This window comes from Pteronotus mesoamericanus, unplaced genomic scaffold, assembly GCF_021234165.1.
Source record: "Pteronotus mesoamericanus isolate MK-2021 breed Mesoamerican mustached bat unplaced genomic scaffold, CSHL_Meso_final contig_49, whole genome shotgun sequence".
Classification (NCBI taxonomy): Eukaryota; Metazoa; Chordata; class Mammalia; order Chiroptera; family Mormoopidae; genus Pteronotus; species Pteronotus mesoamericanus.
In genome coordinates, this window is record NW_026555182.1 from 397,325 (window position 1) to 415,470 (window position 18,146).

At 43.3% G+C, this 18,146-nt stretch overlaps 1 protein-coding gene across 3 annotated transcripts in view; it reads left to right on the forward strand.

The window, feature by feature from the left end:
• Positions 1-17,940, forward strand: part of FHL1 (four and a half LIM domains 1) — a 63,198-nt gene extending 45,258 nt beyond the window's left edge. Inside the window, exons 1-7 of one of the 3 annotated variants that reach the window (XM_054578102.1) lie at positions 5,951-6,074; positions 13,051-13,232; positions 13,660-13,834; positions 14,449-14,618; positions 15,086-15,272; positions 15,839-16,038; positions 16,423-16,506. In XM_054578102.1, coding sequence (XP_054434077.1) covers positions 6,053-6,074; positions 13,051-13,232; positions 13,660-13,834; positions 14,449-14,618; positions 15,086-15,272; positions 15,839-16,038; positions 16,423-16,506 — 1,020 coding nt within the window. In that variant the 5' untranslated portion in view covers positions 5,951-6,052. Of the gene's footprint in view, positions 1-5,950; positions 6,075-13,050; positions 13,233-13,659; positions 13,835-14,448; positions 14,619-15,085; positions 15,273-15,838; positions 16,152-16,422 lie in introns of those variants that run through there. The other 2 variants (XM_054578101.1, XM_054578100.1) reach the window with 2 other exon arrangements.
• Positions 17,941-18,146: the final 206 nt, after the last annotated feature.

Genomic DNA, 18,146 nt, shown 5'->3' on the forward strand with positions numbered 1-18,146 from the left:
AAGCTACCCTTCTGGACAGTGACCTCACAGCAGACCACCTACAAGATCACACTGGCCTTTACTCTGGTCTACCACCTAGTTCTCACGTGATAATGCCTGTTTTTGCAAAGAGAATAGCTCTTTCCACAGAAAGTTACTCGTGTTTGCTCTCTCAGCCATGAATCACTGTGGACCAACACCCTCCTGGGTCCTCCTGTGAGAATCTACTTCAAATCCAGATTGAGACACTGCTCAGGCAGATAAATAATGGCCCTCGGGAAAAAGTTGGCATATGGAGACCAAGTGAGGCTTTCACCTTGGGTAGTTTCAGACCTCTAGAAATCTAATTGCCCCTGCTATTAGTCAACCGTATTGTCTAAGAAAATCTAGACTTCTGAGTGACACCCACATCACTGCTTGATCTCTTTCTTTTCTCACTCCTATGCTCCCACTCCTGCTTCTGTGCGCCTTTACCAACCTTTCTTTACTCAGAATTCCAGTGCTGTCCCCTGTTTGGGAATGGAAAATACCAATGCATAATAAGGTAACATATTAATTATAGCCCTTTGGTAATTGAAGATAGATTTTATGTTACTAGTTGAGATCTCACACCAGGAAGTGCAGGGCTCATGAGGCATCGTGATAACATCTCTGGTCAAAGCACTAAATCTTTGTTAGGAGCTTTAAGAATAAAAAGATTGAAGTTATTTGATTTTCTCTTTTTTCCTGTTAATGGATATTAATGAACTGGATAAATCATAGACGAGTGTCATGCATGCTTAGCCCTCAAGTATCTATCAGAGGCTTTAAATGTCCGCAACAGGTGGGCTTGGTGAATGCCAGGAGTTAGCATGACTGAAAGGGTGTTTTGAGTCATGGCACATGGCAACATAGAAATAAAACAGATATATCACAAGTGGGTGGTAGAAAATAGACTGGAAGAGAATTTTAACACCTACAATATGACAGATTTATCCCTACCAACTTCTCGGTTTTGTGATACCTTCATTTTCCCTTGATCTGAGATTCTGAATGTGTATTATATATTTCCTCCTAAAACTCTTTGTGCTGTTTCTTTTATTTTATCATTTTTTCTGTAGCTTCCTTTTTAAGTGCAACTTTAATTTTTTTTTTATCTGAAATCATAGTAGCTTGCTTTGAAAGCCATTTGTTCAGTGTTGTTCTGATGGTGATTTTTGGTTAGAGGCCCACAATCATATCTGTAGGATGTGGCTGGAATAGTTCATACATCTTGGTGAGAGTCTCATAGCAATATAGGAAGAGACTGACTTTGAGGATAGGAGACATTTGAAACTGTAACAGATCATGGAATGTCATTTCCAAAAACCAAGTGGCAAAGGCCATGGTACATGTTTAAGTTCTTAATCTCTGTGTGAATAGTACAAGGAAACCATCTAAACCCTGGTTAGTTGTGAAATGAACAGGAATAAATTAGCATTTTCAAGGTCCTTTGCAGTTTGCAGGGTCCTCTGTTTCATGTATCTAACCTCATTTGTAACAGGTCTTCCCCTTTCATAGCAGCCCTTTCCTTTGCTCTGAAATCAGAGACCCTTTAGGGGGCAAGAGCTCCAGCTTTGCTTTCCTTTGGATCTTGCATGATGAAATTGCCCCTCAGGTGGTTCTGGTGGGGCTCCCTTGTTTTATTCTTTGATGGCTATGCCCTGAATTGTGACATTTAAGCAGTGACTTTGCACAATTTGACTTGTCAGTCAGAAAAAGTACTCTTCCACCCTAAAGATTGACAGGAACATGAGATGGCAAGAGCACATAGGACAAGAAATACTTGGGAGAGTGCAGCATCAAATCGCATCATATCATAGTGCATGACTAGATGCCTAATCTCGTTGTTGGAGTCACTCAGTAAAATTGTTGGCAAAGGGACTAGTAGTCTGACAAAGTTGTATTGAGAAAAAACTTGCAGTGCATTAACTTATTAATAGTAGGCGTGAGCAGAAGGATAATGTAAAACAAAATGAAGATCAAACCACTGATAAACCCAAAGACTCCGTTCCATATTGTCATCAGCCTCTTGCCTGTGGCCATGGCTAATGGCCAGTAATTGCCTGAATAAGTTTTAAATCATGTGGAAATTTCTTCGGTAAATGGAAAATATAGTAAAGGGAGAAGAGAGTGACCACAAGCCAAGCTGTGAACGAGGAACTCTTGAGGTGTGGGCCAACTAGGTCACTGAATTTGCTGCGTTTGACTCTTAGGTTGCACCACTTTGAACTCTGGAAGTTTGATCCTCCCAGCTGTGTTTCTGAGGTAGAGACTCTGGGATTAGATTGCAGTGTGAGAATCCCCACAAACGTGATTCCACTGTAACCTCACCAGTAGCCCTGTTTCTCTTGACTTGACAACTTGGATTCCATGAAAGGGGTTTAGTTATTCACATCTCAGGGAAAAAAAAAAACTCATTACAAATCCCTAAATAAAGTATCACTCCTCCCCCTACCAGGGCTGCCTCCTAAATTCCCCATTATTTCCCTGATCACCCAGAGTCACCACATCAGAGGGATTACCAGCTCCTTCCCCTCCGATATATCAAATCTGTCCGTTCAGTCCTGCCCCACAAATGGCCCTTATATCCCTTCTTTCTCTTCCATGTCCTTTGCCATTGTTGTTCTCATTCATTCAGCACCCCCTTATGTCTCATCTGGACAACCACGATACCATTCCAGACTCTCCTTGCTCGCAGACTTTCTTCCCCAGGATCCACCTTTCTTATCACCGTTTGCATTACCCTGATATCACACTTCCCTTGCACCAATTGCAAAAATGCCCTTCGTGCTCTGGCTTTCCCTTCCTTTATACCTGGGTGTGCCACCACTTCCATGTCCTATGCTCCTGCCTTCACCGGGCTGCATGCTGCTTCTGGAGCAGGTCCTGTGTTCTTCTCATACCTTTGTTCACGCTGTACCTTTTCTTGGAATTCCCTCTCCTCTTCAACTTGTTCTAAAGGCTTACCCATTCTTCAGGAACCAGGTCAAATATTACCATATTCATCAAGTCTTGCCTGAATCCCCCCAAACCTGATACGATTGTTGCCTGTGATAAATCTCAATACATTTTATAATTCTTGTAATACTCACTATGCTCTGCCTTGCCTGGCAGTCATTTGTATACTGATCTTGGTACACTTGGAAGGAAGAACTAATCTTAATCTCTGTGAGCAGCAAAATACCATGCACCGCTCCACCGTATAGTAGGGCATCTGTTCCAAAAGTGTTCATTTTATAAAATACGTAAATGGATGGGGTGGTATTATCTCTCGGTGGAGCCCAAGGGTAGGTTAAAATGTAACTACTGATTTGTTGGAAGACAAGAATGTGTACATAACCTCTGAAGTAAATGGATCACATGCAAGAGGGAGCTTAGGACTTTTGATGCCTAACACTCACTGAAAAATTATCCTCATGTACACTGGACTGTGAAAGACTAAAAGGTCTGAAATGTGGCCTTCAAACACTGAAGAGATTTGTTAATCAAACACCAGCCAGCTCCACCAACAGTATATAAAGACGCTTTGTAAACTAGTCCAGTAATTATTAAGGATATTATTAACATCATACTGTTAATGTGTAATGAAGTTGGCTCAGACGCTAATGAAACCAGTAATTGTTTGGGCGTGTGCTAAATAACTGTCAAAGTTTCTGAACCACTAATCCAAGACAGGGCAAAATTACCAGGTCTTACTGAGAAATTGTGTTTCGCCCCACAAAGGCCCTTTTGTGTTACGGTTTTGTAAAAGTTGTGGTTTTGTTATTTGAGGACATGGGTGTGGGAACAAATGTAAGAGCAGGCAGTGGTCACGCTTCATGAAGTTTTTAGGAAGGCAGAGTTAACCTGGGTGAAGTACATTGTAGATGGAATAAATGCTGTTGTTGTAGGGCCAGGCTCCCAGCTCACACTGAACTTGTTGCAGTTGACTAATTAATTAATGGTCAGGAAGTAACGCTTTTGTTTTTGTGTTTTCTCTTATGTTTTCAGGCAAAATGGATTTGTGCTTATTTGCTAACTTCATAAGGCTGTCACTCTGTCCAAATTCTGTTGTTTCTTTTCAAAATGATCAGATGGCTATTGGAAGAACCACACTTGCTAAAAGAATAAACCTTGATGCATGGCTTGAAACTAGAATTGACTTAGAGGTAAACTATTGGCCCTATAAGTTTATTGTTCACAGTTCTACAAGGAGGGACATAAAAATACCTTGGCTCTACCTAAAAATACCTCACTGAAACCTGAAATTGGGGCTTCGTAAAGGTTAATCATCTAATAAAATAGAACATTTCCTCGGGGTGAAAAGTTGAGGTTTATTTTAGGGGTGTGGTATTGTTCAGACAGGCCAAGCTCCCTGCCATAATGTAATCAGACCGGATAAGAAAGAGGCTAGAAAGTTGTAGGGAGAGCACGGTGTCACTTCCCTTCTTCTTCGGGCTTTTTTTTTTTTTAAACAGTATCATAAAATTTGCCTTTAACATATCCTGGCTTTTATTGGTATGCCATTTTCCAGCTAACTAGGATTTACTGGTAGTTTCAGCTGTCTTCTAGATGAACTTTTCACTAAATATTTGAAGAGCATAAGGATTGTGAAACTCATTCATTCATTTGTCTGTGAAGAGTGTGTTCCTTCCCTGCTATACGTGGGGAGTAGGAAGACAAGTAAAGTGTATTCCCAGGCCTCACCCTAGTAGGGGAGATGGATGAATAGGGTCGAAATCAGCAACATACACTAGATAAGACAGCATCTGTATGGTATTACGCCAGGACCTGTTACAGAGTGAAGGTCAGCTGCCTTCCTTGAACTTCAGTGGCCAAAGCCACTTTTAGGGTTTCAGGTGGGACTATATTTTTGTTTTATATGAGGCTTCATTAACACTTTTTGCTTTTAATTCATTTTTTCAACAAATAATTATTATGGGGAACAAATTGGGGGAGGGGATAGGAAATGCAAGGTCAGGGAACATGGTTGCAATTTTAAATAGCAGGGGACAAAGAAAACATTACCGAAAAAGGGACTTGGAGTAAATCCTTGAGGAAATACAGGAGCAACCGTGAGAGGCTTGGTGCTGAGGGAATGGATGTTGGGACCCTGTGGTGGGGCCTGTCTGGAGGGTACAGGGGGACAGCTTGCAGGCCAATGAGGTTGGAGTTGAAGGCAGTGATGGCAAGGTGGGCAGGGATGAGGCCAGAGAAGGAACAGAGTAGGGAGTCATGGGGGGACTTACAGGCTATCCTGAGGACCTTGGCTTTTCCTAGAGATTGTGCCGGATGACCAGCCTCCAGCCATCAGTCAGCTGTTGAGCTGTTACAGCATGATAGGGTGCTGTCTTTATTTCTATTCATATTTCTACTTTTATTGTCCCTACAGTGGAAAACAAGAGATTTCATTCGTGGGACAAAGTCTCATCCTTGTACATAATGGACATAGATATGTACATCTCTGTCCTGCCCTGTTTTGTCTGACACTATGGAGATATGTGGCTAGAACTGTTCTTATTAGTAATTCTGCTAATCTGGTACATACCAAGGAGGACATATATGATACCCTTGATCTCTGTAGTCATAGTGTATAATTTCTTTTAATTACACTGGTAACAGTTAGGTTTATCATTAATGGCACAAAAGTGAATTCTTCGTAGGGCCAAATACAAGCTCTTCAGGCATATAAAGTGGGTTAACAAGGGTGGCTCAGCGTTAAGCTATGCCAGAGCTGAGTCCAAATTTTATTCCGGTACAGGGATGACTTTCTATGTGGCCTCTCTGGCTCTGGAGCTAATTTGGATGCTGAGTAGCCCCACAGGTATTTATATGTAGTGTTTGGTATTTTTACTGGGTCCTATTCTTCTCCCTTGGATCACCTAAAATGGTTAAGAATTTCCTAGTGGGATTAAGGTTGTGATCTCTGGGGAGGGGTGGGCCATCTGCTCTCGGTTATTTTTGTGTTAGCTGCTTCCCCTTAAATGTATGTTCACAAATGAGCCACAGCCTTATCAGCTGGGGTCCAGGGAGGACTTGTCTAGGTGCTGCTCCTGAACTTGGTGTCTGAGCCATGGCTTCCCAAAGACACTCAGGTAAATGCTTCATATTCTTTATCTTCTATTGAGAAGAAGTTTGTTAGGAAAGTGGATCCATCATTTGTCTAAAAGATACTTTTTTATTAAGTGGATTTAGTATTATCTAAATAGTAAATATAATGTAGTAGTTCATCTCTCTTCTCTCCTTGCCTTCTAATGCTGTTTCAAAGACGAAAGATTATTCTTACTAGAGTAAAATAAGCAGTTTGAGTATCTTATTTTTTAAGTTATAAACATTTTACTATATTGTATATTTTTCAGGACATCTTATGAAACTGTAAGAAATTATGTGAGGAAAGAAGGGGGTTTTTTTTGAGCTGGAAGGAGGAATATTTATAACTGAGGAAGTCCATAATGACTTACCATAACATATCTTCCCTTTTTCTAAACAACATTTTTAATCCTCCTAAAGGAACAGCTATGATCCTTTTGATATCACACTTAGGTTCTATTTAATTGAAAAGGGGGCTGAATTTCAGAACCTCTACTGTCATTAGCACAGGAGTCTTCCTCTTGTTTTGTAACCTGATGTTAAGAAAGCACTTTGTCAATGGGCAAGACATGGAGGAATAGAGGTCAAGGAACTAAAGGACAGGCAGTCTCCCCAGACTGCCTGGTTCACTCTAGTCAGCCTGCTGCCTGTCTCTCCTCTGAAGCCAGGAATGTCGTTGTTGCTTTGTTGCCCTCTGCCTAAGTAATGGTTCCCTTCCTTAGAAACCAGGCACTTTGTCGTCTTTTCCAGTTTTCAGATTAAGGGACAAAGTAATCATCAGTGGCAGTCTTTTAGAAAAATTACTTCTGAAAACTTGTGATTGTCTGTCGATATTGAAACAATGGTGATACTTTTTAGAAATGTCTCCTTTGGTGTTTAAAAAAAAAAGTGCTCCGATGGAATTCCCTGCTTTAATGAATTAATACGCAATGTCTTCCTTGTTCAAGAGCTGAAGAGCTGTTTGTTTTTCCCCTACTCCCCATGATCCATTTTACAAACATGGCACCACATGCCTGAGATTGTGCTAATCGGCCAACATACACATTCTCTGGGTGAAGGCAAACTATTCAGCTGTACCAGTTGTTCCAATGGACCTTGAATTCATGTTAACTGGTAGAGTAACTCCCCATTTTATTTACTAGTTAAGTGACAAAATAGGTACATACTGTATTTTAAAAGTGACATAATTATAACACACCCAAACTTGGATTTTAAATTGCACCCAATCCTGACTTTATTCTTGCTTATATAAATCTGGAGGCTATAACTGTGACTAAATTAGACAAATTAATAGACACCTTTTAGAAGAGTTTTTAAATCAGGAATTACCATTTTGTATTGCATTGGGTTCATCGGTCCATGAAAGCAGACGAAAGACACATCCTCATGGAAGAAAAATCCACATTGCCCTGAAATGGGCTTTGTGAGGACAGAATTGGATCTGAATCCATTTTTAGGGATCATCCACATACTGAGGGGACATTCCAAGGACAAGAATGTATACTTTCGTTATTGAACACTTACAGTCTATGAAATTATATAGATTGAAATCCTTTACCCTTTGGCCTTTCCAGTTGAGGACCAGAGTTGGGACATGGGTGGGAGGGAACTAAGGTCATTCGCCGTGTTCTACAGCCATTAATTCCCATCACCAGCAACTGCCCAGTGGGTCCACCCCCGACCCAGCACTTTATTCTCAGGGCAGGGATGCAAAATGAAAAGGTTGGGTGAGAGGGAGTAATCAAACTGGGTTGCCTTCTTAAAATAACTGAAAAATAGTAGTCAGAAGATTTGGTTGAGGGTGAAGTAAAATGTTTTCTACTTTTAATGACCACCAAATGACTGCCTGCCTGCTACTTCACCACAACTAGAGAAACCGAAAACCCATGCACTGTTGTTGGTGGGTTGGAAGCACTTTTTTCCTATAGGGAAGACAATGTGCTGCACATTTAATGACCACCAAATGACTGCCTGCCTGCTACTTCACCACAACTAGAGAAACCGAAAACCCATGCACTGTTGTTGGTGGGTTGGAAGCACTTTTTTCCTATAGGGAAGACAATGTGCTGTACAACATTAAGAAAAGCTTCAACTATGGACAAAATAGCACTAGAATAGAATCTGGTCCTGGTGGTAGTTCAATGGCATGCAATTGTTTTGTTTAATTATCTCTATCCAACCCTCCTGATACCAGATATAATCTAAGTTGTGTTACCTGTCTATTGGTGATTCAAAAGAAATTTATATGTTTTTTTCCCCCTAAGTGCAGTATACAAGTGAGGTTGCTAATAGCATTGAATCATTCTGCAAATGTTCTGTTTTTAAGGGAAGAAAACACTTTCTGATTTTCTATGAAATTCTATGAAAGACTACTTTTCAGCCATGACTCATGAACTTTGTCTCATTCCAGCTACTTAGATATTTATTCCCAAATATCTGACAACACCTCCAGGTGCATGAGCATGTCTATTACACAAGTGTCCTATTCATTGGCTAAGGCTTCGTTCCATTTATTGAATGTTCTTAGGAAAGCAATATACCCTTTCTCTTTTGAAGCCAATATTTATATACAGAGTGACTAACATACTGGTGTGTTGGACTTAGCAATTAACAGACCAGAAATAACCTGAACTTTTTTTTCCATTTGGGTTGCTGTTCATTGTTTACACTCTATATTGTACCAGTCAGGGAAAACACATAGTTAGGAAAATGCAACCTAGTTATAACATTCACTTTTTCCTTAAATATTCTTATGTTGAGCCACTTAGGCATGGGGGAAAATGAACATTAGCATGAAATATGTGAGAAAATACATATAAGAACACAAGGAAGATTGTTAAATACAAATGGAATCTTCTCTACTGAGAGGTTTATAGTAAAAAAAAAGTTGCAATGTTATATTACTCCAATATGTGTATGATTCATGAATAAATCAAAAGCCAAGACTTCTTATTGAGATACTGAGCTTTATGTAGGCACCTTGTAGCATACTGGATGTAGTTCAGGAATTTTCTGAAAGAGGAAGCTTCTTTTTTAGGTGAAGAATGATGTGTCTTTTGAAGCAGGCATAGCATGAAAATCAGGCTACCACTTTGGAATAAATATCAAAAACTTGATCACCCAGTCACATTTCCAACAGCATTCTAACCTGCTAAGTGTATAAAGGACTGTAGGTTAGATGCCAGCACCTTAAGATCCCAGGAGCTCTCCCCTGATCTTCTAAAACAGAAATCTTTGTTCAAAAATGCTTTTAATGAAAGAGGTTTCAGAAACTTAATGGTAGTGATTTATCTCCATCTGTCAGTCAATAGGCATCTACTGTGTGACCCGTGTATACAAGGCCCAGAATTAGGTCCCTGGGGCTCCTCATGTATTGGCAAACTTTTCTGTGATAGAGAAACCTTATGGCCACATCCAGATGAGGGCGGCACTGTGAGGTTAAAATTAGAGAGCTGCCCTAGGTCAGAGACAGGCAGGAAGGGAAGCAGTGATGTAGTTATATGTATCCAAGTTTCGTTTAATGATTGATGTCATGCCCTTTCCCAGATAACAGCAACAGGTCAAGGCAAACAGATCTGGAACTTTTGAAAGGTTAAAAGGCTTCAGAGTTCATGTACTTAGAAATTACTAAAGGGATAAAAAATAATACCTAAGAGATAAACACCTAAAGTGTATGTCTGTCATTCATTAAGATTAAAGAGAGCCCCAAAGAAAAGATAAATGCTACAATCATCTTTCTCTATTTTTGTTTCCAACAAAGGGAAAGACAGGAAAGTGCAAAGCTTTTTTCTTATCATGAAGTCAGTGCTTAACTATGGCTCATTTTGGTGGACCTACAAATCAGGGCATTTGCTGTCTTTTCAGAAGCTCTCAGCATTGTCATTTAAAAGCTGTTTTCTTAGAATTATTAAGCTCTTTGAAGCTAAGTAGCTAACCAAATATTTTGCTCTCATGCCCATTGTTCATATTTTATGCAAAGTTTTGACATGGTAACTATACCATCAGTGGGAATGTATTACTCCAGCTTCCTCCTAAGCACACTGCTCGGTTTGAAATAGTTTGGGACCAAATAATTATAAGGTTAGAAAAACACGAGATAAGCTAATTCAGGTTGCCCAAAGTCCCACTTAATTGGATTTATTGCAAAAGAGTGCTAAAGTTCATGAATTTGCCATCGACATTGTTTACATGCTTTAAGTATTTCCAGTCTGCTTACTTATTAGGCAGTAAAGCCAGCATTCCTGGAAGTGCCTATTTATCTTGACAAATAAGTGTTTCCACACACATAAAGGCTTGAGTGCACTGTGGAAATCAGTTCTAAAAGTATGACCCTGGATTTTTCACACAGCAGGAAGTAAAAAAAACAATAATGCCTAAAGGTAGCACCCCCAAACATCATTAACTTGGGGTGGACTCGTTTAATTTTCCTTTTGCTTGGTTTAAGACCCTGTATTACAAGAATAATAAAGTGCTGAGCAGCTTCATTGATTGTGATTCCACATTCAACACAGTCTGGTACTTCCATGTTCATTGGTGAGCCATGGATTACTTCATTATCTGGATGCCTAGAAGATTTTAAAATGAGTAGCATTCAAGATTTTATTCTATAAATAGACACCTTGGTAAAGGAGGAGGGATTTTCAAATGTCCAAGACAATAGTCTCTGAAGGGCTAAACCAGCTGACGTTACTAGCCAATGTTGTCTAATCTTATAGATTCTGATTTCCGGCCAAATGGCATTTAGGAGCCACTGATAATTTCATTTCCTAGGATTTACTGTTACTGAAGATTTATTTGGTTTTTGTACTCAGCTCTTAACAAGAAAGTAAATCTTTGTTGAGTTCACAATTTCAATATGGAAAAGCCAGTAAGACAAAGATTTTATGTGACATGTGAAAGAACAGCAAAAATGAGTTAAAAAGAGTTATTTTCAACTTGCTATCTCTGTGACAGGCACATTTTTCCACATGCAGAGACTAAAGGTAGTTTAAAAGCTGCCCTATCTAAACTGCAGAGTTCAAGGAGATAGACTCTGGTTTCACCATGTCTCTTTTCATTTCGAATCCAATTATATAAGGGAACATCTTGCTTTTCTTTTTGGGGAAAAGTGCTAGTAAGAACCATTATCTGGTCTGGTTAAACTCAGAACTGATACAACTGTCCGGGTCAATTACATTTGCCCAAGAATGTCACTTGCTTCAGTCATCAGTTCTGTGGAAATGAGAGGGTCTGTCTGTGTGCCGGCACAAACTGGAGCTGGGCTGGCCCAGAACATGATGTTTGTAGGTGGTCTGATTCCCTGTTTTGGGGGGCTGGCTTGAGAAACTGACCCAGTTCTGAATGACACTTCACCAGCCTTAGTAGGGTCTGAGACACAGGGTGCGGTTTCCTTAGCTCACACACTGCTATTTGGTTGCCTGTGGCAACAAGATCCAAACAAGTTGGACATGTGTTTGTATAAAAAAAAAACACTGGGAATGGGACCCAAAGTGGGAGTTTGGGGCCGTTCAGTTAGTGGAAGAGCTGTGGTGAGTACCGGGCAACTGCTCATTGCTTTTCCCTCATTCTTTCTAAATTACGCTGAGGATGTCTGCTAGCATAATAACCATGTTTGTGGAAGTTGGAGAAAATAGTCTCCATTCTCGTGTTTTCTGAGCAAATTAGATATTTGCTATTTATTTGCCCATGTAAGTTTCTTTTCCAGGGAGAGAGGAACAAGTTAGCAAATGTTTAAGAAGTTGAGAGTTTACAGGTACTGGCATTTAGTATCTTTTTTGGTGACAGGATTAACAGAGTGCCTTAGCAATGCTTGTAATTGTAGGCAGGTGGTCAGGGGTCGGGGGTGTGTGGGGTTCAGGATGGGGACAAGGGGCCTTGTTCATATGAAGGCAGTGGGAAAGGTTCTTGGAATAATCAGCTTAACACTTTTTATAAGTTACTCCCCCTGAGATTTTACTTTAAAATTACAATTTTTCCAACAGCAAATGTCCTAAATAGTAACAATTCATTGATTCTATCTAGCCTCATTTGCTTGAACAAAGGGGGGATTTAATTTTGGTCCATCACAAAGCAACACGTCACTACAACAAGTCATTCACAGTTGCAAAACTCGCCAGCTCCAATTGAGAATGCCACTTTAATCAATCCTCTCTTGCTTGATTGCCCAGGTCTCAGAAGTCAGTAAACTACCTTGGACAAAACTCCTTAGGATCCATTCAGGGATATAAAAGGGTTCTGCCAGATTTAAAGTAAATGCAGACATTTTAAGCAAATTAATATGGATTGCTTGTATGCCTCATGTTGTCTGGAGTCAGCAGTAAGTCCTTGTAAGTCTTTGTTCAGATGAACTGAATTTTACAGACAGGAGGAAAGTGAGGCTTCCGGAGGATGCTATTCCTGCCCCCACCCTGCGCCCCCCAAGAAGTTACAGAGGAGGAACTGGAAGCTGGCAGGGACGTTTCTGGCTCACTGTCTAGAACGCAGTCCTGAAAACAGAGGGTCTGGGCACTTTCCTCCTCCACAAGCTGTCTGAGGCAGCCAGCCTGTGACTAGGCCCAGCATCTCTACCCAAGCAGCTGCCGCATGCAGACTGTGCCCATAGCTGTGTGTCCCTTTGTGTAAAACAACTCCTTCTCTCTTGCCTGCTCCATCACACCCCTGCATTCCTTCACATCACAGCTCAGAGCCACCGAACCGCCCAGAGACCCTGTCAGAGCAACACAAGCTCTGATCCACTTGTCCGCCTCAGTGGCCTGTGGAGCAGCACAGTGAGATAACCCAGCAGGGGTTTCTCCCAAGTCCCCAGGGACTTCACTGGCCATTGGCCTTCTGGTCCCTGGGGAACTACCCTTAGGGGCTCTTTCTTCCCAGGAGCCTTAGTGAAGTATCTGTTGCCTTGGCACAGCTATCCCCTGGAAGCCTCTGTGGTGGAGCACGCTGGTCTTTCCATTGGTCATTTGTTCTGCCTGCTTGCCTCCATAGGTCCCTCCAGGTACAAGGTGGGCACCATGGCTGAGAAGTTCGACTGCCACTACTGCAGGGACCCCCTGCAGGGAAAGAAGTACGTGGAGAAGGATGGCCACCACTGCTGCCTGAAGTGCTTTGATAAGTTCTGCGCCAACACCTGCGTGGAATGCCGCAAGCCCATTGGTGCGGACTCCAAGGTAACAGTGGTCCCTGCATGGTTTTTCTGTGGCCAACACAACAAAAGCTCATTCTCTCCTGAGTCTTCCTCATTGCTGCAGCCACCCAAGTGTCAGGCAGGATGGGCAGTGGCCTGGAGACAAGGAAACGTGGAGGCCCTGGCCCAGGACCCATAGACACCCTTACTTCTAGCGCTTGTTGTCTTGACTGTCCTGAGCTGTCTCTGTGCAACTTGAACTGGCTGGTGCCAAGGCCCATGCCAGCTCGGTTGGTTGTACTTTTACTCTTGTTTCAGGAATTGTGAGTCTTCCTTCATGTTACTCGCTAGAACATTCACCTCAGGGCATCCCCAGGTGTAAGAAGTGGTGTCATCTCAGGAGTCAGCCCTGTACTCTCAGTGCCCCCACGTCACTCACAGCAACCCATCCCCTTCTGCTTGGTTTCCAGGAGGTGCACTATAAGAACCGCTATTGGCATGACACCTGCTTCCACTGTGCCAAGTGCCTGCACCCCTTGGCAAACGAGACTTTTGTATCCAAGGACAACAAGATCCTGTGCAACAAGTGCACCACACGCGAGGACTCCCCCAAGTGCAAGGGCTGCTTCAAGCCAATTGTGGCAGGTACTGCTCACACTCACCCCCGGGGTGGCCAGGGAGGAGGCCTCTGGGCAGAGATGATGTGGGGCTGCTCGGGACGATGGGGCTAATGCTGCTGTGAGCCGCTCTTAGCTTTTAGCATATATATGCACGCATATATATACATGTATACATGCGTACACATATATGCTCGCACACACGCACACATTTGGAAACTAAAGACCACTGAAGAGAACTGTCTGTGGCAAGAGAAGGAAGTGAAAAAGTATGTAGCACTTTCTCATTTGGGTAGAGTAAGTGATCGAAGCATGCCTCTTCCTTAGGGTATAACTCTGGGTCAGCCAGTCCCCTATGGAATCTCTGAGTTCACAAAGGGTGTGGGAGTGGGGACTCAGGCATCTCCTCCTCAAACATTATAGATGGGGTCCCCTCCCAACAGATTTGGGTTGGCACACTGACAGGTAGGCCACTGTCAAGAACCTCCCCCGCCCCAGTGGGTAGGCTCATCAGAAGCGTGAGGCCAGTAACTGCAGGGCCTGCATTCCCTCACCTCTGGAGGGCCTAGGGTGGGAGCTGAGTGGATGCAGCCCCCTGCAGAGCACTGTCAGTGGGGCTATCCAATCGCTTCCCCCCCGCAGGAGATCAGAACGTGGAGTACAAGAAGACTGTCTGGCACAAAGACTGTTTCACCTGCAGCAACTGCAAGCAAGTCATCGGGACTGGAAGCTTCTTCCCCAAAGGGGAGGACTTCTACTGCGTGACTTGCCATGAGGACAAATTTGCCAAGCATTGCGTGAAGTGCAACAAGGTATGTTGTCCAGGGAGTTCTGCGTGGACTGTTGTTTCTAGAAGCGTTTGACAGTTGGCAGAGCACTTGCACACACATTATCCCATTCCATCCCCACGATGGCCCTGTGACGTGGGAATTATTATGCTCATTTTACAGATGAGGAGACTGGTTGTAGAAAGCAGTGCCTGGGCTGACTCACGCTGCCCCGAAAGGCGCTCCCCTCGGAGGCACAGCTGGCCCTGGCTCTAGAGGCCCTGCCTCCACCACCTTGGTGCTGTGTAATGTTGCAAAGGGGCTCGTCTTCTCTGAGCCTCGGTATCTTCATTTGTAACTCGAGGATAATAATAGCACCTGCCTCCCATGGCCATTGTGGCGATTAAATGAGATACTGTAGACCAAAGCGCCCAGCACAGTGCCTGGCACATAGTAGGCATTCAACAAAATGGTTGTTGAATCTGAATCCGGTGCTACACTCCCTGGTCTAGGCCATCACATCTGGAGGAATCACTTACCAGGATCAGCCCTGGCATGCCGAGTGCTTTGTGTGTGTTACCTGCTCTAAGAAGCTGGCTGGGCAGCGTTTCACCGCTGTGGAGGACCAGTATTACTGCGTGGATTGCTACAAGAACTTTGTGGCCAAGAAGTGTGCTGGATGCAAGAACCCCATCACTGGTAGGCTAAAGAGTCCTTGCTAAGTCGGCCAGGCTAGGTTTTGCGCATGGTAACCATCTCTCATTTTCCTGCTTCGTCGGTTTCATCCACAAAGGCCCCAAAGAATGCCCCCTCCCCTTGCCATTGTGGTCCCGAAGAGTTTTAAGAGTTTGAATTCTCCCCCAGGCCAGGTTAGCCTTTGCAATACAGAACATTTCCAGACTGCTGCTGACTAAAGATGCTGTGCTGCGGAGTTCACGAGCCTGAGACCCACGCCCACGCCACGGGCAGGCACTGCACGTGGGACTCTGTGGGGGAGGGGGAGAATGGGGTGAAGCTGGGTAGAGGCCAGGGGGCGGGGAGGGAGGCTGAAGAGCTATAGGCTGGGATTATAACATCCCATAGTTGAAGGCTAGCTCAGAGGTGCCTGTGGGCAGCTGTGTTGCGATCAGAAGCCGAGCTAATCACTTCATTCCTCATCTCGCGCCGCGATCCACGTGCCCTGGGCCCTTTTCCCCGCCTCCACCGTTCCCATCTCCCCGGGGAGCCTTGAAATGTACATTTGAGAAGACTTTTGCCATCCTCAGGGAAAAGGACTGTGTCAAGAGTGAGCCACCCAGTCTCTAAAGCTAGGAAGCCCCCAGTGTGCCACGGGAAACGCTTGCCTCTCACCCTGTTTCCCAGCGCCAACCTCCGGGGCAGGCATCCGGGTGGAGAGAGGACTTGTCCCTCGTGGGTGGTGGTTCTTTATAGAAAAAATCGAAGCTTAGCAGCTCCTCGAGGCCCGGTAAGTGCACACCCCACGAACAGCCCAAGTTTGCCTCCTGGTGGCCACTTTGATGCCATGGCCCTGACCTAAATCAAAGAAACTGGTTATGCTGGGAGGTTGGTGCAAGCGTCACAGGGCGATTGCAGTGGCATGGGAATGTGGGTTCTTTAAATCAGAGAAGCCCTTGGCTGAGCTCTGGCATCTTCTCAGGTCCTTGAGAGCTGTAGCACGGTCACAGTGGCATGGTGTGGGGGACAGATCGTGGTGGAGAGGGGTGGCCTGGGGGCCGGGCAGATGCTGCCCCTGCGTGCTTGTTGGCTGTGTAAATGGGCAAGGCAGCAGTGTATCTCTCACCTGTATTCACTGAGCTATCTCTTCTGTTCTCTCTTATGTTTTCCACAGGGTTTGGTAAAGGCTCCAGTGTGGTGGCCTATGAAGGACAATCCTGGCACGACTACTGCTTCCACTGCAAAAAGTGCTCCGTGAATTTGGCCAACAAGCGCTTTGTTTTCCATCAGGAACAAGTGTATTGCCCTGACTGTGCCAAAAAGCTGTAAAGTGACAGGGGCTCCTGTCCTGTAAAATGGAATTGAATCTTGTTCTTTGTGTCCTCACCCTCTGCCCTACACCATCCATAGGGAAAGAGTGGCCTTTCACTTCTTCAAAGTTTTTCCTTCTGTCTTTTCTCCCATTTTACAGTATTACTCTAATAAGGGCACACAGTGATCATACTAGGATTTAGCAAAAAGTAACTCCTCAGCAAAGGTAATTTTGTGATGGCTGCAGTTAAAAAACGAACACTTAGATAGATTGACTCTTCTGCATGTTTATCATAGAGCAGAAAAGTGCTAACCATTTAGCTGCTTAGTGATGTAAGCAAGAAGCCTAAGAGATAAAGCTCCCACTGAGGTGCCCTTCGTGACTCAGCTGGGACCCACTGTCATCACACGACACAAGAGTTGCAGCGGCTGCTCCAACTCGCTGCTCACTCTGTTCTGTGAGCAGAAAGAGAACTTACTGACATGCATGGTTTAACTTCCTCATCAAAACCTTCCTTCTGTTCTTTTGTGCTTTTGATCGACTAATACAAATTTCTAGAAAATTAACATTTGAACTTCGCTGTGATTCTAAACTGACCTTTTACCCATACTAATATTTGAGTTCCCCGTGTGCCGTGTTTTCTGAACGTTCCTATTGTCAAGCGTGGAACATGCCGGTGATTTGGAAAGTGTAGGCAGATTTGAGAAAACAAGCCTGTTTCAGAGGAACATCGTCACCGTGAATACTGCTGAAAGCTTAACAAAAATAACCCACCTGTCGTTTTTCTGTTTTTAATAATATTTCGTTTTAATATTAATAGCAATATAGTTTATGGGTTTGGAGACTTGCATGAAAATATTTTAGCCCGCTCAAACGTTCCTGCAGTTTTGAAATCATCCCACAGAAGTAATCACAAAACTCTAGAGGGGTAGCTGAGCAGGCACAGGGACTGTCATTGACACACGGATATGACATTTCCAACAGTGCCGAGTTGAAACCCTTGTAACATAGTTGTTGTCTGCTCTTTGTCTCTGTGTTAAGGAGGCCCACCAACGTCCCTTCTCTTGTGACTTTTAGGACTGTTCCTGACGAGCTTAGCTGGGTCTCTGGGGAAGTGAGGAGGTCACCATCCTCCCAGGCAGATTTCCATGTAGTGCTTACTTGAGAGGCAGGATCACCTACTTACTGTATTCTAGCTACATTGTTATATTACATAGTAGAATGAGACGGTATCAAAAGTGAACATGTAATGACAATACATATTAACATTCTCATAGCAGTGGTTAGAGAAGCCAATGCCTCATTTCTAAATTTTGTCATTAGCTATTATTATCTAACGTTTCAGTGTATCCTTACAGAAATAAAGCAGTATATAAATAACTTGCCTCCTGTCTTTTCATTCTGCCCAGTGGAATTGCTCTAAGATGATACTACTGATGCACAAACCTGAATGACTTTTTTCCTTCCTTTGAGGACGTAGTCCAGTACAGTTGCATAGGACACAGAAATTACAAACAAACCTATAACAGCACTTAGATCCAATTAAAAACAACAAAAACCCATTCTGACCAAAAATAGCATTTCCC